This window comes from Rutilus rutilus (assembly GCF_951802725.1).
Source record: "Rutilus rutilus genome assembly, chromosome: 25".
Taxonomy (NCBI): Eukaryota; Metazoa; Chordata; class Actinopteri; order Cypriniformes; family Leuciscidae; genus Rutilus; species Rutilus rutilus.
Genome location: NC_140229.1, coordinates 13,887,188 through 13,911,681, shown reverse-complemented (window position 1 = coordinate 13,911,681; position 24,494 = coordinate 13,887,188). Strand labels below are relative to the sequence as shown.

Sequence of the window (24,494 nt, the reverse complement as noted above, 5' to 3'; positions counted from 1 at the left end):
ATCAACAAACAAACAAACAAAATTATCATTTTGACGGCATTGTGGTGGTTTCTGCGATGGATAAGAAACGTAAGGCATCAAAATCGAATCATTTACGTGAGGAGATTAAGAAGATGAAGCACTCGGGACGAGGAAAAATGCCGGCTGTTGCTTGTTCTCACACGATGCAAGAGAGGAAAGAAGTGGGCAAACTTCAAGCCAAGTCAGCTTCCCAATGAAAACACAGTGAAAGAAGCAAAAAGGAAGGATGTGCTGAACTTGCTCTCTGAAATTGGTGTGAGTGCCAATGTGCCTTCTATGATAATGCACTCTCTCAGTAACAGATGAACGATGTTGACTGTGACAGTCATGAAGAGTAGCTGCCCTTTGTGTCAGCCATTTGAGAGTGACCATTCACTGATTTCTTAATGAATGGTAAGTTGTTGAATGTTTTTACAAAGAATGTTGTTAATGCAATGGATTTATAGTATGCACAAGACAATCAATTCAACACAACAAAGATGTCTTAAATATGAATGTAATTTTCTGTAGTCTAATACAAGAGGTGTCATGTGCAAATCAGTTTTCAATCTTCTTTACAGTTCTATTTTGAACAGTTTTACACAGATGTTATATTAATGCAATGGATTTATAGTATGCACAAGAAGACAAATTCAGTGTGTTAAAAATGTATGTGATTTTTATTCATTGTTTAAAACTATGCTTCAAGTTTTAAACATTGAATAAAAATCACATTCATTGGCATTACTCAACCCATAGCCCTGTTGAGCAAGGTCACTGTGAGCTATTGATAGCTATTCCTTTACCTATCAATGGCTTGTGATGACCTTGCTCAACAGGGCCATGGGTTGAATAAAATCTTTAAACAAATATTTTAGGCCTACAAGTGATATAAAATGTATACTATAATATGTGAATCTTCAGTGTTCTTATATGACAAAGTGTCTGTTTTTGTCTGTGAAACTTACAAAAAATATTATACTAATATTATTATACTAATAAACTTACTTTATTGTGTATTTTCAACAGTTTCAATATGAAAAAATAACTTTTATATTGATTCAATGGATTACTTGCATTTTGGAAAAAAAATTTCATGGATTTATTGCATTAACTTTTTATAATAAATCTTTGAAAATCAAAATCTGGATTTGAATTTTTTATGTTATTATAACCTAAAAATGCTATGTTATGCTATGCTAAGTTTGAAACAGAAAATAGTGGTTTTCATTTTGCCACTTTCGTGGTAAAGAAAAAAAATGTACTCAAATTAATCTAAATGGATTTATTGCGTTTTGGAACCAAACTCTTCATATACATATACATGCATATGTGTATATAATATGTATAGTTTTGTTGTGATGCAAAGCTTCATTACTCCAGTCTTCAGTACCACATGATCAATTAGAAATCATTCTACCATGCTGATTAGGTGCTCAAGAAACATTTATTATTATTATTATTATTATTATTATTATTATACATTTTAAAATCAGTTGTGCTGCTTAATATTCTTTCGGAAACTGTGATACATTACCATTTAAAAGTAAGTAAGTAGCCTAAGTTATTTTAAAGAACAAAATTAATACTTTTATTCAGCAAAGATGCATTAAATGGATCAAAAGTGACAGTAAAGATATTTATAATGTTACAAAAGATGTCTATTTTAAATAAATGCTATTCTTTTCAACTTCTATTCTTCATCCAGAAAAAAATTATAATATAATATAATATAATATAATATAATATAATATAATATAATATAATATAATATAATATAATATAATATAACGGTCCTCCAAAACCATTTATAAGGTCTGAATACCTCACTTTGAAGTTGTTTGTAGATTGCAAGACTGATCGAATCATTTTCATCTAAAGCTTTGCCACTGTATCAAAATTCACAAGGGATGTTTCCCTTCAATTCTATTTCAAGGACTTTGCAACCTTGTCTGATTCACACAGGTACATTATTACCTTTTATTGGCTTGTGCAAATGAATGCTGAGGTTGAGGGCTCCCGGGAAGGTCTGATAATGGAAAGTGTAAAATATCTCATGCCTTGGGTTGGAAGTCAACATGAAACTTAAAATCAAGAAGTCACTGAACTATTTCTCCAGGTTAACCTTTCTTTTATTCCATCCAGCCTCCCTATGCTGTGTTGGAAATAATAGTGTTTGCTCAGAGAGAAAAAAAGCAATTTATGCCTTTTCACTGAGTGGATTGCTACACAACAAACCAAGAAGGATCTTGACCCTTTTTCCTTCTCCAAGTTCCTGACTACATGTATAAAAGTTTTTTAAACAAGGATAAAGCTAGATAGAAAAGGTCTAATGGCCCGCACCAACTGCGCTGTCATAGCAGGTCTACTGTCCATCCCGATCCATAAGAGGTCAGACAGGAGTGTGCAGGGCCCCCCCAAAAGAGGAGTATTTTCTTCATAGGGCCCCTACTGCGAGGTTGTGTCCCTAATGGCAAGAGCACACAGTGTGAGTCTCAGTCCTGGAAACAAACCACAACCACACAACCTCCCACTACACTGAGCTCTCCTCTGGGACTATGTGTGTGTGTGTAAGGAATTTGGAGGCATCAGCAAGGCTCATCATGGCCTAGGGGAAAGGAAGATGCTGAATCCACACTAACAAGTTGATCGTTGTCCACATGTTAGAGGCAAGCGTTAGCGCCTAGATATACACCATGACAGAATGAGGCTCTGCCTGCTGGGGGAGATGGAGGAGAGAGTGTGTAAATGTGTGTGTGAGTGTGATTGTGTTAGCAAGTAAGGGTCGGTGGGGGTCATTACCGACTGCCTTAGGGCACTTGGATGCTTCTCTGCTTATGCTCAGCACAAACAACAGCTGCAAGTCACTATTTCCACTATAATAACACAAACAAACTGTTGAATTTTCTATAAAGAATAATGTTGATATAATGCTAATTGCTATGTGGCATCTACAAAATATTTTTAGGAATGCTGTGATAAAGAATTGTTCACAGATATTACAGTTTTTCTCGATTGCTTAAACACTATAACCAGGCTTTTGAACTAAAATTTCAAAACCATAATGCCATTTATCAAAAAGCACACCCATTTCCCTAAACTATAAACACTATTCCCTGTTTTGACACATGAGTCAAATTTGTTGAACTGTCACTGCAAAACTCTACACACAAATCCCTTCATTTCTCATTGCCTAGACCATGTTGTCATGTATAAAGCACTAGCATTCAATATTGTTCACTCAAGTCAGCACAGCTTCAGCTCAGTTAGCACACAATTATCCAGGTGGAAACACTAAGAGTCAAAATTTAACACACATCAATCAGATCCTTCAATAGATAGATAAAAGGGCCCAAATCAGTTTATTGAGTTTTGGAACAATGGATCCAGAAAGACATGAAGGAAGAGATCGAGGAGGGATAAGGAGGAGGAGGAGGAGGAGGGATAAGGAGAAGGAGGAGGAGGAGGAGGAGGAAGGGCAAGAAGACAAGCAGTCTCAGATGAAATTCAAGCCACTCTAGTTGCCCATGTCTTTATCAATGGTATGACTATGAGGGAGGCTGGGCTACGAGTAAGGCCAAATTTGAGTCGCTTTACCGTCGCCTCGAGAACCTTCAGGGAGGTGTGGTGGCAAACACAATTCTATCACTGAATAAGAGACAAACATTTCCAGTAGTCTTTGATGAGGTTTATTTTCTTGCAAGAAAAGGCCAGCAGTCGTACAGTCACACAGAGTGGCTACAGAGTGTGACAGTGAAGGTTGGCCATCCTTCATCCTTTATAGTCTTGACTCCCACAATGTTATCTTTCTAGGCAAATGATGGTATTTCAACCATACGTGGAACATTCTTAGACGTGTTCATCATATTGTCTCCTTGAGTGGATCGAGGCCCTCCTGTCACCTACTAACACTCTTTACCATTCCAATACAATTCCATATTAGAATATGGTTTGTGTGTGCTCTTTTACTGTCATATGATGGTCACACACATCTTACTGTAAGTAAGTAAATACTGTAAAAAAAAATTAGAGGAGAGAGTAAATAAAATATATAATTTTTTTTTGTGTGTGTGTGTGTGTGTGTTGTACTGTGTAGTACATGAATGAATAAAAATGTGCCAGTGTATCCATTGGTTGTGTCTTTTGTGTTCATCATGTGAAAAGGTTTGAGAGGGGGGAAACCACAAGCAACATAACTTACCAGTTTTGGAAATGTTGTTTTGAATTTACTGCACCAGTGTGTTAGACTATGTTGTAGTGTGTGTGATTTTGAGGGCTTGTGTGTCCAGTGTGAGGGCAAAGTTTGGTTTTTCAGCAAGAGTGAATGGTTTTGAGTGTAGAGCTTCATTTTGACCTGAAAATAGGATGTTTGGGGAATTGGGTGAGACGTTATGGATTTGTGTTTACTGTTTTGAGAATATGAGGCATAGTTTTAAGAAATGTGTTTAAGCAATCGAGAAAAACTGTAATATCAATTTACAGATATGATTATCAAAATTGTACATGTATAATGTTTTACGAGCTGTAAAAAAGAATGACAGATTTTGTCATTAAGATTATTGACTATTATATTGGTCATTAATATATTTTCTGTTTACATGCTAAATTAATTGAATGTTTTAGTAACATTAGTAACAACAACAATAGTAATAATAATAAGCATACAAATAAATACAACACACATAATATACTGCAATACCCACTGTAATTATATATGTAGGCCTATATGAAAAAAAATCATATTTTTTTTAAAAATTAAATAAATAAATAAATAAATGAAGGAATATAAAAATAAATACATCAATTCCATTAGTAAATCACTAGCTGACAGTCCCCATACAATGCTGTTCTCAAACACAAAGAGGTTCTGTTTAATTGGTGCCACTCAACCAGCAGCGCTCCGCCAGTACAATAAGTGGGCTGCACTCTTTCTCCCATAATGCACCGCTGAGGCAGACAGGAATGAGGGGGACGGCCAGGGGTGAGGGGTGGTGTGTGACTGCATAGCCTGCTGACCTGTCCATCCATCAAGCAGCATGCATCACCCTGCTCTCTCTCCCTCGAAATCCTTCTGCTGTCTTGGCAAGTCTGAGGGGCTGTAAGGTCGTCACATAATTTTGGCGGTAGGCCCCTATAATGAGCACTGCCTGCCCACCCGCCCCCAGGATCCCAGCGATTAGCCTTCCACAGACACGTGATCCGTCTCCCACAGCTCTGGCATTTACAACGCTGACCTTGCCTGGAAATAACAAGGATCAAAATAGCCGGCAACCATAAGAAAGAAATTAAAGAAATAAACACGTCATTAGAAATAAAAGAAAGAGGGGGGTGCCGCGGCGGGACTGTAGCCGAGCAGCTTTAAAGGAGACGTGTCAGCGCTGCAGCGCCGTCCCGGTCTTGGCGAGGGACGCCGAGTCTCTCGAGCATCAATCACCCTGCCAGACCGGAGCCCCCCGGTCGGCTCAGGGGAAACGCCACTGACCCGACTGGGGAGCAAAGAGAGGGAGGGATAGAAGGAGCAAAGGAAGAAAAACCAGTAAAAATTTAATGCACTCCGCAGAGCGGTCATGTCATACTTGGTTATGGAAAATAATCCCAGATGCTTGCAGTGGCTGAAATGGAGCTGTTATGTGCATGCCTCCTAACTCTGTCTGACAGCCGTGATGTACGACTACCATTACCGGAAAATATCACTTCAACTAACCCATGATCCGGCTCCACTCAGGGTCACATTATCCACGAGGAACAAATTACACCACTCCCCCCGCCGCTTCCTCGCTCCCCTCGCCCCCCAACCCCAAAGTAAATACAAATTTCCTACATGGGCCGGTACAAATGCGGGCCGATACGTTAGCTATGACAACGCGCCGCGGAGTGACGGAGATGATGAAGTACATGACAAATCACGGGCTGACAGGCCACTCTACAGCAATCAGCCTCTTTCCCGGCCTCACGAGCGCCCACTCAAGCCTGTAAACACCCCTCTGCTCGCTCCCCTCTCTGTCCTCCCTCCTTTTTCCAGATGCAGGGAGGGCAAAACACATAATCTTTTACCGCTGACAACTCGCTCGCGAAGCTTTATTACCCGCCCCGTTTCACCGTGCGGAAGTGTGGCGAGGAGATAAAAAAAAAACTGTTTTATGTTCCAGTGCTCCGGCTGAGTGATGGAGAAACTAATGTGCCTCTCCTCCTCCTCCTCCTCCAACCGCCTCAGGGCAAACATCGTCAGAAGACGAAGAGAGAAGCGGCGGATGAAGTGGAAAAAGACAGAGAAATGAAAGCCTGGATACATACTGTACATACGGGCAGTGCTGGGTAGATTACTTAATTGTAGTCCATTACTGAATACAAATCTATTACATTACACATTTTAGGTAATATAATCATGTTACTTTTTAATTATTTTACATTCCTTTTGATCTAACTCATCATTATTGATTTGAATAGGATAATATTTAAAGCTCTTAACACATAAAAAAGATAATAAAGATAAAGATAATACATATTTTATTTGTGTTTGCTGTGTGGCCTTTCAATGTTTTTTATTTTGTGTGTGACTATACAGCAGCTGCCAGACTAGTGGCCGGTCTGAAAACTGGAAGACTTTCCAAACATATAGTTTTGATTTTTTGATTTTTTTTGATGAGAAAATATTTCTTATTTAAAGATAAGAAAGAAGAATTAGGGAAAAAAAAAATCAATGAATTATGAATTTACTGCCATTTTGTGAATATTAGTAATCATGTAATCAAAACAGTAACTGTAGTCTGATTATGAATATTTTAAAATGTAATATAATCTAATCTAAGTATTTAATTTTTGACATCTGATTACATAATCCAGACTACATGTAATCAGTTACTATATGGGCAATTCTGATCATGGTTTTGTGAAAGACACACATTTTCTAAAGCAACACTTTAGTGAAGGTCTCGAATGAGATGCGAGTGAGTGAAATTATAGCACTTCTCTGACGCAGAGACGCTAATAAATCTGCAACTGCTTTCAAATGGTGTCCTCTGCCCTTGGCCACACACAGATGGGGGGAAAATATGCAAGAAGGAATGAAGGGCCCATGAAAAGAGTGAGGGGGTGAGGGGTGTTAAAAGAGTTCAGCGATAAAGGTCCTCTCATTTTCCCTTTTAAGGCCTCATCAAGTGCATTAAAACGCAAAAGGATGTTCATTTGGAGCCAAAGGTGGGATACTTTAAAGGTACTTAAGATTAATCTGTCCATGCTTGTGCGATTTGTCATCTCCAGCTACCTCTTAAAGGTAATGGGCTGATAATTGATTACTACACATAAAACCATTTTTCAGCACGCTTTTTGCTCGCTGTTAATGTTTTTTTTGGCATTAAACACAGAGCTTCAGCATAATGCTTATGCTGTGATTATGATATGGTTTAAAAGCATTATTCGTGGTTAAAAACAGCAAGTTTAAAAATAAAAAGTCCATAATGTTATGATACATCACATACGATGAGAACCATATGATTTAATAATAAGGATTATTGTCAGTAAAAATCTTACATTCATTAATCTTGTACATCCATGTTATGACTTGCAAGCTTAAAGGAACACGCCGACTTTTTGGGAATTTGGCTTATTCACCGTATCCCCCAAAGTTAGATAAGTCCATACATACCATTTTCATCTCCGTGCGTGCTGTAACTCTGTCTGACGCACCCACCGCTAGTGTTGTCACGATACCAAAATTATTGTTTCGATACCGATACCAAGTCAAGTATTGCGATTTCGATACTTTTTCGATACTTTTCCTGAAAAGGGAGAAACACTCTCAAATATCATTGCTGTGCTTTATTTTAAAACCGGGACAACATTCTAATCATATAACACACTAATAAATGAACATATGAACAGCAGATATATTAAACATTTGAACAAAATATGAAATATAAAAATATAAAAAATAAATTAGAGCAATGACATTCAAGGTACATTTTTTTTATAGGCCTAAATTTAGCAGCATTATCTCATTTATCATAAGAAACATAAGAGCTTTATCTTGATTCTGAACTTTGAATAAAAATATGAACAGCGATTATACTAAACAATGTTTAATATTGGTAATATGATAAGCCTCATTGGTGATATATTTGACATGTGGGGAGAGAGTTGTGGAAGGCCTATACTTCATGTTAAACATAAATATATAGCAGCAAAGACAACGTCGGCAGTGTTGACGGCAAAATAGGCTACAGAATAATTCGTTCTGTATTGAGAGGTGCAATATTTGAAAATCGATAATATTTTTTTTAATTACATTTATATTGTATTTATGTCAAAACTTTCAAACATCAAAATGTCATTTATTAATATGTAGGCTATTCGTGTCAAAATGACATAGAAACATCTTTTCCTATTCTATTTTGCCTGGGAACGCTTCCAACACGCTTGCGTGACGCGTGAAAAATAGGCGTCGGTTCTATTTCTAGCATGTACACGTTTTCCGCGCGTCTCGAGCTGCGCCTGAGACGCGTGTGTCACGCAGGCAGTTAACATGGGAGCCGAAATAAAAACGGACACGACACGCAGCCAGTGTGTCGCCGGCCTTACAAATCTGGAACGCGGTCATTCTTAGAAGTATCGATACTAATAAATTAAGGAATCGTGACGTTTTTAATTTCCGATTTACTTTTGAAGTATTGGTGCACCGTGCAACAGAGCAAGGTAGGCAACGTACTTCCATATGTCACTCCTCGCGTCATCTTTTTCTACGAGTCGTGGACCACTTGTGCTCGCACATGCAGCCATCTCGCTGTAGTGTTTTGTCACATTACACTGACAGCGGCAGGTTCTTTGCTGCGTGCGTCAGGAAAAAAACACAGACGTCCATAGGGAGGCGTTTTTTTATTTATTTTATTTTTTAAGTATCGATACTGATAAATGTAGGTATCGTGACGTTTTTAATTTCCGAGTATCGCGATACTTTTGAAGTATCGGTACACCGTGCAACACTACCCACCGCTAGTCTATCTTAGCACAAAGACTGGAGGTAAACGGCTCCAGCTAGCATACTGCCTAGAGCCCTGCACGGGGCAAAACATCCAGCCCTACCTGAGACCTGGCCCGTGGTGTTCAAGCCCTAATCCGGCCCCAGCCCGAAAACGTCTGCAATTTTTCAGCCCGAACCCGACCCGAGACCAACATCAATATCACTTTGAGCTCTCTCTGATGCGCGCTGTCTCTGCTAGACGCACACACATACACACACACGCTACTAGGTAAAATTTTATTATAGGCCTCAAACATAACTACCACCACCGACAATTATGCCCACAAATATTAATACAGACAGTCCATTACAGAGAAGCATAAGCATGCAGTAGAGAATATTTATATAGCCAAATGTGATCCAGCAGTAAATAAAGATTTACTTTGATGTCAAGTAACTTTACTGAAGAACAACGTTTCAAAGAACTCTTCGCCAACTGGCTAACGTTAAATAATAATAAAAATATAATAAAGGAAAAAAAAATCCGTTGAACTGAGTAGGCTCATTCACTGTTTACTCGCGATCGTTGTGAAGAAAAAGAATAGCATCCACTGTTGAAGGCTTCAGGCTCGGTAATCAAATCAAAACTCTTTCAAAATGCAGCTTTTCCTGAAGTATTGGGAACTTTTAGTAACTCCTTACGCTCCAACTTCTCCCTGATGCTCTGCATGGTCAGCTTTACCTAATGCACTGCACTCGCGTGATCGCATATTGCGTTGCATATTTATAATATTTATCAATATAACAATATTTCATACAGTAGCCTGCACGATGAAAGGAGAAAAGCTCAATGAGCCCGAGTCCGACCAAAGCCCGATCTGTAAAAAAAAAAAATTGACCCGACTGCTCCCAATAAGTGACAAAATAACGCCAACATTTTCCTATTTACATGTTGTGATTTGTATAGTCACAGCGTGTACAAATAACATGGTCACATATTCTCAGAAGGCGAAGCACTGCTACTTGGTCGGAGTGATTTGCTCGCAGCACCTGAGAAGCCCCGTGGTGAGGAGCAGAGTTCGCTCAGAATTGGAGTAAATCACTCCGCAGAAGTAGCAGTGCTTCGTCTTCTGAGAATATAGTTCCCAGTATGTATACGGTTAGAAGATGGTTGTGTCTCATGTGACCTTGTTATTCGTACACGCTGTGACTATACAAATCACAACATGTAAATAGGAAAATGTTGGCGTTATTTTGTCACTTATTGGGAGCAGTATGCTAGCTGGAGCCGTTTACCTCCAGTCTTTGTGCTAAGCTAGGCTAGCGGTGGGTGCGTCAGACAGAGTTACGGCACGCACGGAGATGAAAAGGGTATGTATGGACTTATCTAACTCTGGGTGATAAGGTCCCAAAAAGTTGGCGTGTTCCTTTAAACATTGGGCTTTATGTGATAATCAGTAATGTTTTGCATTGTATGCAAAATATCATTTTCCAGTACAAGTGTGTTCATGAATTTATAGCTGTACTATTTCCAACTTGTTTCAAGTTTTCATTTTGCTAAATTTATTTTTGTTAATTTTGTTTTGTGAAATATAACAATCTTTTCATACATCTATATTTTATGATTAAAAATGTTAAGAAAAAAAGATAAATATATCTCTAGTAAATATAAAAAATAAATAGTAAATAAGCTAAAAACAAAAAATGGATTATTCCTTTTTGACTGTTCCTGACTGAGACAGCAGAAAAAAGGCCTTATTGTTGAGATCTGAAATGTAAAAATCTAGTTTTACTTGAGCTTTTTCTGTCTTTAAATGTACAGATCAGTAAAGAGAGACAGGAAAATAGGAGTAAACAATGATGTGAAGCATGTCAGGCTCAAACCTGCGATCTTCATTGGCTTATATGTCAAGAGCACATGTGCAAGAAGCCACTGCACCACGGCTCAGACATAAAGAGGGATTCTGAGGGAAGAGAGGCACAAAGCCTGAGCACATGTGCTGATTTGTTGCTGGCTAAAGTCGGCACAGATACACTTGAGCCTCAACGGTCTTTAAACGCTCTCAGATGGCACAGACCTGTTAGTGTTAACTGCGCCATGAAAAGGGGACGTTATTGGATCCGGGCGGTGGAATCTTTCCCTCTTTCTCTCTCTGCCAGCCACAGAAGACATAATAATCCCCCTTGAGCGCCAGGTAATGAGAAGACAGGGTCCTGCCTGCTCTCTCTAATAACACACACTTCTTCTGCACACAAATCAGGGCAGGGGCCTGGGGTTTGGTGGGTGAGCAGGTTGTGGGGAGAGGTGAGAACAAGATCCCTGGCACACTGAGGGAAAGAGAAAGAGAACGAAAGTAACGGGGCAACCAGGGACCCAAGCGGAGCCAAAAGCCTGGAAGGTGGAGGCCAGCCACAGTTGCCAGAGCCAGCCAAATGCATTCAGAGCATTCTGGACCCCGTTCGGTCTGCATGCTGCCAATTCATCCAGCAGCAGGAGAGGGAGAGCGAGAGGAGAGCGAGCCAGAGAGGGCAGACAGCAGGACTAGGGCCGGGTTCCAGTTGGAATAGGCCAGGCCCGCGTGATGAACAGTGTACAGACTGTACCATTTAATAAATCTCTCGCTCCGCTCCAGCTAACACAAACGAGATGTCAAAAGGCCATTAAACACTCTCACACTTTACGCAACACGTCCACACACACACATACTGCTTCCCATTAGCATAAAAAAATACATTAAAAAAAACATTATTATTTTATAATTAAATTTAATAAAACACCATTCCATCAATTACACTAATTAATCAAACCTGCATGTAATGCATCATTATTACTAAGTAAACTACCTAAGTGAAAGAAATAAATCATTGCTGGCGTTATTTTTACAGTAAGCTTTTAACTAGAAGCTATTTTTTTTATAAATAACAATATTAATAGTATAAATATTAAAACAATATAAATGACATTGCTATTAAATATTTTATGAAATAAATTATTTTACATTATTTCATAAATAATATAATAGGCTATATTAAAAAAAATATTAAATAACAGTTAAAGTTAAGCCTACATTTAAAGCTAGTAAAAATAATTATAACATTTATAAACAATAATCAATAATATAAAAAATGAAAAATGTATACATTACATTTTTGTTATTAAATACTGTTTTATATATTTATACTGTATACATTTTATAAAACTATTCTTTAATTTGATCACATCAATTTATAAAAATTAAACATAATATAAAAAATAATATTTTATAAAACGCCAGCTCATTATTGGCCAGCTCCTGCGTCAGCATCACACGCATGTGTCGTGGTGCTCACGTGAACAGCGTCGGCCAATAATGATCCGCCGTTCTGAGGTAGAACCCAGAAGCGCTGCGCTGTGTTTACTATGTGAACAGCGTAGCAGACTGACATGGAGGAGAAGAGATTGTTGAATATTGAACAAATTATTTCTCGTTGCTTCATAACATTAAGGTTGAACCACTGTAGTCACATGGGCTATTTTAATGATGTCTTTACTACCTTTCTGGGCTTCGAAAGTTGCACTGACATTGCTGCCTATGGCTGATTCAGAAAGCTCTCGGATTTCATCAAAATATCTTCATTTGTGTTCTGAAAACATGAGGGTGAGTAATTAATGACAGAATTTTCATTTTTGGGTGAACTAACCCTTTAAGGAGAGTGTCATTTAAGGGAAAAAAGGAGAATGTTCGTATCATTCTTGCAGTCAGAAAGTGATTTCTCCAGAGTGTCTTTTCATTTCCTGATTTGAGCCGGAGGAGAATAAAAAAAGACAGTTTGTCTGTGGATGAATAGAACTGACCCATTACTGTACCCCTGTACTGTAACTGCTATTGGGAAAGAGCTACTGAATTCATTCCCAGAGTAAAGCATGTGAAAATATCACTGATGTGTCGCTTATTGCTAATGCAGCTCAACATGCTGACGGTTTTGTAAACACATTTTAAGAGCTATTGACAGAAAGAGATCCCTCTGAAGTGTTTGCGAATGTGTGTGCGTTTGAAAGAGAGCGCTCTTGTTTCTTTGTTTACCTAATAAACCCTCCCATTGTTTTGACACATAATTAATCAAAGGCAGAGAGAATGACATGACATTGTGAAAATCATTAGAGGAATAATGAGAAGCACGAACGCAGCGAGCAAAACAGCGATTAATGTCGTACACCACACGTCTCTGCCATGCCACAACAAAAGGGCTTTGACTGACATGGCTAATTCGACTCGTCGTCGTCAAACCATTACTGGTTAAAACGACAAATGAGGAAAATTCTAAAAGAGTGAACAAAACAACATTTTCGTGTAATCATGTTGATGTTCAACAGACAGTAAATAAGTGGTGCAATGTGTCTTGTAAAGCTTTTTGTATCTTGCCTAGTTTGCATCAAAGTTAGCCTAGAGCCTAGTGTTCAATTACATTCATGCATTTAAATAATGGCCTGATTTAGTTATAAATAACATACTGTATGTCTTGTGGGTTATATCTATATATAATAAATCTGTAGGAATTGTTACATGTTAATATGTGTAAAATGTAACTTGTGAAGCTCGTAATGGCTCTTTTCAAATTTCGCACACCATTTAGTCATTCATAATTAATGCAGAGTTAATTAAGGCCTTCTCACAGTCATTAACAAGATGGTAATTCTAATTAAATAGAAACACACTTTTAAGTAGAGTCTAATATTGGATTCTCATTGATTCAAGTTTGATTAAAAACGAATAAAGATGATTTTAGAAGTGCTATATGATGTAACATGGTATTAATAATACCCCTACTGGCACTAAAACTATCGCTAACTAGCATTACATTTCCTGAAGGAAATCACAATTCAGTATATTAATTACAATGTTGAATTATTTTATTTTTTTCCACATTTAAATCCGAATATTACATAAACAAAAAAACCTAACAGACATTCACAGTGAGTGACCAAAGTGACCAGACATCATTCATTTTCAAGAAAGATTTGGCGAATTCTGGGAGAGAAAAGCAACAGCGACCAGAGGCAATGCAACAAACGATTTATGCAAATTAGTAGCGAATCGATACGACGTAACAACTACCAATAAGAGAGCAGACAGTGATCTGCCGCCTAAAACATAGGAACGACTACTAGAAACCATCTCCAATGATGCATTCGCTATTATAAAGGGACTTTGTAGTTGTATAAGAAACAGTACTATAACAAAAACATTTCAACATTAATGTTTAATTCCTAAAAAATACATAATTATAAAATATAGAGATTTCAATACACTGCTGTTGCTGTGAGCTCTGTATTAATAGAAATAATTAGGCATGGTCTTACCTTGTCTTCTTGGTCACTCTCGCTTTCACACTGTAAGACAAAGACAAAGGCAACATTAGAACAGTGCAGAATCTAATAGATGTGACAAAGCTGAAACACTTTCTTTCTTTTTTTTTGCTTTTAAATATAAAGCCTTTATGAAGTGGAAATCTGATTCCAGCAGTCTCGCACTGCACAGCTCATCAGCAGAGTAATAAAAGTCTAAGCAGGAAAAGGCTGTTCTTATCTCACTCAGTAGCCAGGCCTCATTACATCTGCCTATTACCACCAGCAGGGCTTTTTCTCCCAGACACCAACTAGAGTACGAGTCCAACTATCTTCACGTCTCATAGGCCACAGACACACTGCAGCTAAATACAGCTGCCGAGTACTTAAGCTTGTTCTGTACACAGCCTTTTACAATAAAAACAACCAAATTCACTTTCCTGAAATTCAACAAATTGATTACTTTGTCAAAAATATCTAATATTAAAAGGGTTTAATTGTTGGCATTGATGTTTAGGGTTGGGTACTGCAGTCTTCCTGATTCAATTAGATACTGAATCCTTTGGGTCTATTTCTAACTTTTTCATGAATCAGACTACACTGGTTGCTGAGTTTGGAACAGTGTACTACTCTTACTATTACTGCCATATAAAGATATGGTTAAATACTGTAGTAAGAGTAGTTTGTGGTTCCGAATTCAGCATATTCTGATTATTCTGATTCACTAAAAAGTACCAGTTAATAAGAGTTGTTCATGTTCAGAATTGGGCTACACTGGTCACACTGTATTTTTCAGAATCATTCAAAAGAACTGGCTCATAAGAGTCATTCGTTTTCGGAATCGGTCGACAATGATCATGTTGTATGTTTTTTTTTTACTAAAAAGAACCAATTACCACAAGAGTAATTTTCAGAATCAGACTTCACTGGTTGCGCTGTATGTTTTTGATTCACTACAAAAACAGTTCATCATAAGAGTCATTCGAATCAGGCTAAACTGGTCGTGCTATATCTTTTTAAATCACTAAAACAACCAAGTCAATAAGAGTATTTTATTTTTTTTCCGAATACGGCTACACTGGTCTTGTTGTATGTTGTTGATTCATTAAAAAGAACTTGTTCATAAGAGTTGTTTGTTTTCAGAATTGGGCTACACTGGTTACACTATGTTTTTGATTAACTAAAAAGAACCACGGTCGTCACTCCAAAAACTTTGCAGTGCATACATAGCCATAAAAAAAGACTATAGTGATCCAATTTCAAACAGAAAGCAAAAAAAAAATTCCAGCGGGAAAAAAAGAAAAGAAACTAAATAAAACAACAAAAACAAAACAACAGCGGGTAATGGGGTCTTCATTCAAAATAAAGCAATGAAAAAATGAGCTAATAAACAGAGAATGATATTAAAATGCTGAATTTAAGCCTTTCTGTCCAATTCCAATTTCAAGGTCCGCTTAATTCTTTATCTGCTAATTAGCTAGCAGCACACAGATGACTTGGCTGGGAGAGATGCGTTCAGGGTTTGAGTTTGGACTCCCTAATGAAGGCCTGCTAGGGGCGGGGCTTAAGGTCTTCAGGGCCAATTACACCCAGTGGAGCATAAACCTTGTGGCAGCCCTGAATGATTGACAGTTCTGGCAGCCGTATTCCTGCAAGAACTGAAAGCTAGGGATAGAAAGTGAGAGGAAAGGACAGAGTGAGAGAGGGGAGAATATTTTCTGGCACGAGTTTCTCCCGTCTGACCTGATACAGGGCCTGCTGAGCAGCATCCAATTTACAGCCCCAGTCCAATGGGATTCGAGACATACGGGGCTCATGTATTATACATAACCAATATACACACACACACAGATGTTAATAACCTACTGCTCCTGTGTGTGCCAGTACAGTAATGCTGTTAGCATTACAGTAAAAATCAGAGGTGTCAAAAGTATTCACGTTCTCAGGTAGAAGTATAGATACTAGGGTTAAAAAAGACTTCTGTAGAAGTTGAAGTATCAACTCAAGCTTTTTACTCAAGTAAAAGTATAAAAGTACTTGTTTCAAAACTACTTAAAGTATAAAAGTAAAAGTAATGTAAAAAAAAAAAAAAATGCAATTCTCTCTCTCTCTCTGAATCAATATTTGCCGCGATTTGCCCCGATTTCTCCTTCGCTTACCGCATCTAGGTTTCCTTCGGAGGAGTTTTGGCGCTTCGCACAACCAAATGTGACTACAGCCTCTCACAACTTAGAAAGACACCACAACGCCAATCAGTTTAGCGATGTGTATTCAGGAGGCGGGACTCAGATCTAAACCGTTTGTGTAATTGGCCAATTTTTTTTTTTAACGACGACAAGCCGGAATGAAAACAAGCCGAAATTAAATAGGAGTAACGAGGCTATTTTTAAAATGTAAGGAGTAGAAAGTACAGATAATTGCGTGAAAATGTAAGGAGTAGAAGTAAAAAGTCGTCTGAAAAATAATTACTCCAGTAAAGTATAGATACCTCAAATTTCTACTTAAGTAAGGTAATGAAGTATTTGTACTTCGTTACTTGACACCTCTGGTAAAAATGCTATGAAACACAATCAGTATTGTATTATTGAGGCTTTTGAAATATAACCCACACTCTTCCCGTCCTTCCATGTACTTGGCCACAGTGGTCAATTTAACATGTGCGACTACCTGAAGCCTTCCTAAAGGCCAGAGGATTCCCTTCATCTGGCACAGGCAAAGTTCCTGAAGAGTTATAATAATGAGCAAAATATATTTTTTCCAGTGTGTTGTGATCCATAAAAAACACTGCCGGCATCTTCATTGGCGTGTCAGTGCTCCCCGTGCCCAGCCTAGCGCTTTGATTGCGGAGATATGAGAGGAACGAAATGACTCGCCCTTGCTTGTGAAGCAAATGGAACGCGCTAATAGAACTCATCGCATTACCCAATGCAAAAGTGCCATAGCTCATTACGTCAGGATAAAAGGATATCATTGTAGACGGTGAGCAGAATTGACTTTCTGCGCCGCGACTTGATGATTTAATCAACTGCTCTCCTTCGCTTCTCATCCGCGTGCCTGTCGCTAACACAGGTGCCGTTAAACGACACTCTCGCAAGCCAGCGAGTGGAGAAAGGGAAGAAATTGCTGTCATTATTCTTTCTCTCTCTCTTGCTCCTTCTTTCCAAGAATAGAGGTATGTAAATTTCCATACTGGTGCTGAGAGAAAAGATTGAGAAAAGGGGGGTGGGATACCTAGATGGAAATACCTTTATAGTGGGAGAGTAAAAGTAACAGAGAAAGTAAGATTAGATCTGACAGGTAAGGGCAGGCAGCTTGTTTGTCCTTAACAGCGAGAAGCTGCACTTTTCATGAATAAACAACAACAACAACAACAACAACAAAAAAAAAAAAAAAAAAGGTAAGATCCGTCGCATGTTGTGATTCAAAGTATATTAGAGCGTCTGAGTCGTGGCATAGTGCTTAGTACATATTGGGCTTTGGTGCTCATGTGGGAGATACAGGTTCAAGTCCAGTGTCATTTTTCTATTCTTTGCTTTTCTCTCCATTATTTCCTGTCCTGTTTCATCAAATAAAAGTAGAAAAATATATTGTTGACTGACAATTATACTACACAATTAATATTTTATTATAGTTATATATTATATTATATTATAATATAATGTAATCGCATATTCATTTTATATAATAATTGCTTCAGTCAAGAAAACATCCATTTGAACAGATTGAAGTTAAGAAGACAACAGTAAAGGATGCTGACAAGAGTAAATAGGGATTGGCAAAATGATGGTCAGTCCAACATATTTAATTCCTCTAAAATACTTGGTATTACAGTCATATTGGATGGATTAACTTGGGAATCCATCTCAGCATTTTCAAGCTTTTTTTCTGGTGTGGTGTTAATTTCAAAGCCAAACACTTCGCCAATTGATCTTGGCTGCAGATCAATATAGCATGTTAAGCTTATTAAAACAGCCAATGGCCTCAGTGGAACAGTAGAGCCATCTGCTTTAGTTAGACACACACTCCTCAGATACAGCGAATGAGGAAGAGCTGATTAGGCCTCCGAATGAGACCAATAGTGTAACAGATCCTGTCTACCCCTGCTGTGTTCATGCAGTATGTACTGCAGCAGTGCAGCATGGGAGCTACACACATCTTGAAAATCCTCATGAAATCAAAAATGACATATTTGACATATTTCAGAATAACAGTGAAGCAGGAAAAGTATGAAATCATGGCTAACACTCACTCTTTATTTCCTTTCCCAAATATCAATTGAAAGGAATAGGCATTTTAAAAGTGCCTTCAATGTTTTGTGGTTTGTCCCTTGGCTTTATAACAAGAAACAAGCTCTTTGATATGTCACCAACTTCTTGTTACAACATGAAATGTCAACCCAGCACTCTTTAAACAATGTCATGGTTTCTTAAAAGTCTGGACTGGAATCAAAGTCCCTAATTTGGCTGGTTTTCCACTAAAATCGAAATGAAGCTTTTTTTAACACGAGCACAACCACACACACAACGACAAATTTCCACAATGGCAAAAACAGAGAATTTACATGAAAATATCTTCAAGCTAAATACATTTCATTTCATTCCTATTTGAAGTCAAATCTCAAAGGCCTCGTAAGTGCGGTACAATAAAGGAGCGAAAGCAATCGTATTCTGAGCTCGTTTAACCACGTCTTTGCCATAGTCCAAAGCTCCGAGCTTAACCAGACTTCTCGAAACGAAAACCTCAGCGCCCACATCAAACTGTATGACACACTCTGGTGAAGGGCCAACACAATGAAAAATATGTGGTTTAAATTCAGCACAGCTATGAGCCAAACACAGCAAACACTCTGAAAATATGCTTCAAAAATATGTTTAAAAACAGCACATAAAGAGATCTATTCTTATTTAGCAGTCATTGATGTAAAACCGCAATCAAATGTCAAGTTAGGACGCAAAGTGTTCAACGTTCCATTTCATGGTCTATTTGCCATTGTGTTGTAATTGGCACTGTCAACGAACGCTGAAATTAATTGAGACTGATCTGTGCTTGATTACAGAGGCAGTGGGGGTCCGGAAGGTTGACGATAGGTTTGAACGCTCTTTCTCCCTCCGTCCCTCCTCCTTCTCTTTCCTTTGCTATTTTCACCCTCTGCCTGTCGCTCTCTCGCTCTGCCTGCGGGCTGTGGTGGGTGGCGGTGGGGGACAGCTTGAAGAATGGCAACCATTGCCAGGGTCAGCTCTGACAGTGCCAATTTGATGCGCTGCCACAGAGAGCAATGTGCCCCACCTCCTTCCTCCCCCCTCATTCTCTCTCTCCCTGTCCTCCTACCTCCCACAGAAAAAGCTGCGCGTCCTGATGGTTTTCTGATGCAAACCATGGCGCGGCAAAATGGTTTTTCCCCTCCTGCTGCCTGCTTCTCCATCTGCCACTGGGGCCGCGCCGCCGCCGGCCGCCTGCCTGTCACAGCGTGCAGTGAAATTAGCCAGGGAGGAGGCGCTCGCTAGTGCTAATTACGTTTTAATCATTGGAAATGTGTTGGCAAATCAAGGCCTGGAGCTCCCACTCTCTGCTCTGCAGTAGGAGTGTGTATGTGTGTGTGTTGAGCTGGAAAGAAGAGGAAGGATGAAGAGAGAGAGGAAGCAAAATCAGGCACAGCCAGCACTGAGCTAAGAGTCAGACGCTCTGAGGAGAAAATGGCGGCGTGCCTTGTACTGTCTGCTGAGAGTGAGGCTTTGAGTATTGGGCCACAGAGAGACAAGAAATTTCAAGACTGAAACCAACGCTTCAACCATACAGAATGAGTTATGCCACACTGAGCCGGCTACTGACGACCCATAAGTACCAAGGTGACATTTTAACAGGTACTGATGATGAGTCAAGCGTGGCTCTCAAGATATTGGGCAGATTCTTCAAAAACTGAATACTAAACCTATTCAAATATTTTAACTTATTCATGATTCAATTTATAAAAATTTTGAGGTTAAACCAATAAGAAGGAAATGATTTTCTGCCAGCCACTTGCATTTAATATGAGTTCACAAACTCATTTGAACATGAAATTATAAGCTTACGGCAAATAGGCAGGAATGTTGGGCCACAGAAGTTTGTGACATGATCCATTTAACTTATCGTTACTTAAAGAACTGGTATGAGTACCAATAAATACAGTAACATCAAGCTTTTATAAAATGTATTTCCTTAGTTAAAATAAATGAAAACACAAAAATGTTGAAAAAATATACACATTATTTTAGTTCATTTATTTATATATTATTTGGTATCATCCAAATATTCTATATTCTATTATAATTTAAATTGTAAAAATATTTCACAGCATAACTGTTGAGGCAATAAATGAGGCATTGTAAGAGACTTCTTTCAAGAACATTAATTTTTTTTGCAATTATTCCAAACTTTTGAGTGATAGTGTGAATGTGTGTGTGTGTGTGTGTGTGTGCAACTGTTTAATTCATTTAGTCATAAGAAATGTCAAAAAATAGCATTCAATATATTTTCTCTAGTTTGGGTCCTTTTTAGGCCACAATTTATGAAAGTTTAGGAAACCCAGATCAAACTGACTGCAAGCAGACATAGATAAATCAAAGCAAATAAATGCCAGACGACAACCATTATAACATTAACGTAGCAAACACAACATTGGAGATGCCAATGCTGCATTACACTATTTATGCAATCAGTGTTTATGTCATTTTAAGCTCAAATGTCCAACTTAAGCTAAACCTAACAGTGCATAAATGACAGATGTGGGTGGGTGACATAAATAACATGACTGTGAATCATCTACCCAATGACCCTGTCTCTGTGTTCTCCACAAGCCTTTAACATTAAACTCAAGTGAAATCTAACCTCACTTAGAAGAAAAAACACAGCAGCGCTGCTGTCAGCCACATCAGCGAGAAGGAGGAAATGTATTTCGACACCTTTGACTGGCTTAGGCCATTAAGAGCACCAGGATCCAAACCTGATGACATTCAGGGACTAATTCACACAGCATCTGTGTGACGTCCAGCTGTCATCCTAAAGTACGGCAGGATGAAGGAGCGGAGGAACAAATGAGGAGGGAAGCGTGACAGCCAGGAGGGCGTCTAGATACAGGGAAAACATCTCCTTCACCAGTGGAGTGTGGCCTGTCCTAGGGCAGCTCTCTCTCACGCCTGTCAGAAAGCAGTCATCTGCTGCCTGGCCTAATAACCTCCAGCCTGATCGTAGCGTCCAACCCTCTCCCTCATGCACCTTTCCAACATCTGCAGGCAATTTCCTCCCCGATATGACACTTTCTCCAGACCACGAGCACTGAATATGAACTAAAGGACTTAAGAGAGCACAAATACTGAAGCTTTGTTCCAAAACCTAGAAAGCTGCCAAAATAAAGCACACTTTAATCATATGTGCGCTCCTAGCAGCATTGCATATGTCCTTCATGGAGAAGGAAATCCCATAATGCACTGCAATGGGGGAAAAACAAAGAACACAAAGAATTTTTTTATGATAAATGTACTATTTCAAATTAATACTAAAATGAAATGATTAAATAGTTGATACAAATATTTGATATTGCTATATATTATTATAATGATTCATTTTATTGTTTTGTTATAATATTTGTTCCTTTTCAAATTAAATTTAAATTTGTTTACATGATATTATTTAGACAATATTATTTTTATATTCTATTTATTAAAGTACTGTGCCAGTAGCTTAGCAACGTGCAAACATCAAAATCTATTAAAATCAACTGTTATCTTTGTGATGCAGAATTGCTGCCTATGTAGGTCCAATTTGGTCACTTATGAGGTTCCATGACAGTTTGGATGTTGTCTTAGAAAACTGCAGTATTGCTATTGCAGTAGTTTTAAAATAGCACCTGTGTGGGAAATACTGGTGTACTGTATAAGAAAATTGTAGATAAGAAGCTGAATCTCAAGTATTGAGAGCCATTCTTAGACGTATATCAGCCACACACACTCTCTGTGTGATGCCGTGCCAGGAAACAGAAAAGGGTTAGCGGGTACAAGATGTGTCTGTGTTATGCCTGTATGCATGTATGTAAATGTGTCTACGTATCTGGAGGGAACGTCTACCTTTAAAATAACTTGTCAGCTAAGCTGCTCGGGCTGACAGATGTGAGATGGCGCCCCGAGGTGGAGCTTGGCACAGACAGATGGTGCCACAGGGCAACGCGCTTAGCTGATCAACCAAGGGTGGCACTGTCACCCAGCCTGCCAGCCACAAGTGAGAGTGGGAGGGTAGGGTAAACGCTGTGTGTGTATTTGTTTGTAAAAGAAAAAAAAAGAGTGGGAAGATGAAATCATATGTACAAATCAGTAAAGCATAATTTATTCCTGTGATGGAAAAGCTGATTTTTCAGCATCATTACACCAGTCTTCAGTGTCACATAATCCTTCAGAAATCATTCTAATATGCTGATTTGCTGCTCAAGAAACATTTCTCCTAATCAATGTGGAAAACAGCTGTGCTGCTCAATATTTTTGTGGAAACCATGATACATTTGTTTTTCAGGATTACAATAGAAAGTTAAAAAGAACGGCATTTGTTTGAAATCTATTTGTAACATTATAAAATTCTCTACTGTCACTTTTTATTAATTTAATGCATCCTTTTGGAATAAACGTTTTAAATGCTTTCCAAAATAATAATCTTACTAACCCCAAACTTTTGTACAGTACACACACACACACACACACACACACTTGACTGAATGTCTGCATTACTACTGTAGACTTTAGAGCAACAACATATTTATTTGACAAAAGAAAGCAGGACTGTCAAGGACAAAAAGTCTTTTCAAAGGGTTTTAACAAAGAAACACGATGACAAGTTTTTATGTAAATTTTTCATGAATCTGTTTTAATTCATGTTTAATTCATCCAATATTTTATGGAATTTTTTATCCACAGTAAAATTGTTCGGAAGATATAACTAATGTTTAGTTAGCTAACAATCAACACCTAGGTAGACAACAGCACAATAATGAATAAACTGTGCTTCTGTCCCTCACTGCTGTTTATGTCAAATTAAATATGCCATATTTTCTGACTAAGGTCTATTTCAAGATGCCAGACACTTTTCTTTCCCCTAATAAACAAACAAACAAGCAAACAAGCAGAGTCAGTGTGAATTTCACTCCCACAGACATTCAGTGCTGAAGAAGGTTAGGCAGCAAACAGTTGCTAGCTTAATCAAAGATTAATAGAAAGATTTTCAGACAATTAAATACATCAGATTGCATTGTTTGTACCATTATGGCTCCTCCCTGGGGAACAGTCCACTTTGTTTGCATTTTAATTACTGCATGCACAGCTGACATTTGCTCTGATGCCAGCTGCCATCTTTGTTATGCTTCTCCTCGTACCCTCTGGAAAAGAGCAGTGAGGCGGAAAAAGTGTGGATGAATGTATGCAATTGTGATATAACTGCATATACCGACAGCACAAAGACATAGGGAAACTGGACAATGCATAAGCACACGGGTCAAACACTATAACTATTTATTTTATCATTGAGAAAGTTTCACTGACAGACCGGTTTCATTCGTGCCCATATAGACATCACACATGAATGAGCAATATTCTAGCTTTCCTTCAATTACTCTTCATCATGCTCTCTAATTTTCTATCAAACTGCAGTATCTCTTTTTTTCTCTATTTCCCTGTGCCTCCCCCACTTTCTCTCTTTCTCCAGCAGGAACGGATGTGTAGCTCTAATCACTTTGCTCCCCACACCTGACGGCACACTATTAACTCTAGGTCTCTCTGGTGACCCTGCGGGTCGTTGCCCATCACATCAAGTTTTTATTAGGGAATTTTCCTCATCATTAGCTCTGGCCCAGACGCCCACCATTAATATTCATTCTACTGCACACTTCCATCATCCTCTGTCTCGGTCTTACTACAATCCATCTGAAATGCTGCAGCACATTCACCACCTATCATTAACAGAGCTCTATTCAACCATTGATAGATGTTTGGGAAGACACACACCTTGACCTGTTCAATTTTTTCTGTCTATCTATCTATATGTCTGTCTGTACATTTTAATAATATGTGTATGCACTTTTGTATATTTACTTACAAATTTGAGTGTCAATTGATGTACATATTTTATGAATAACTTTGGCCGAATAATTTCCCCCTGTAGTCAATAATTTTTTACCTTAAAACTAATCTTTGA

The 24,494-nt window shown here is 38.3% G+C and overlaps 1 protein-coding gene across 1 annotated transcript in view; it reads right to left on the bottom strand.

Moving 5' to 3' along the window:
* The window catches only part of auts2a (activator of transcription and developmental regulator AUTS2 a), a 339,725-nt gene that overhangs the window by 113,001 nt on the left and 202,230 nt on the right, over positions 1-24,494 (bottom strand). Inside the window, 1 exon segment of the mRNA XM_084400016.1 lies at positions 14,298-14,327. Coding sequence (XP_084256142.1) covers positions 14,298-14,327 — 30 coding nt within the window.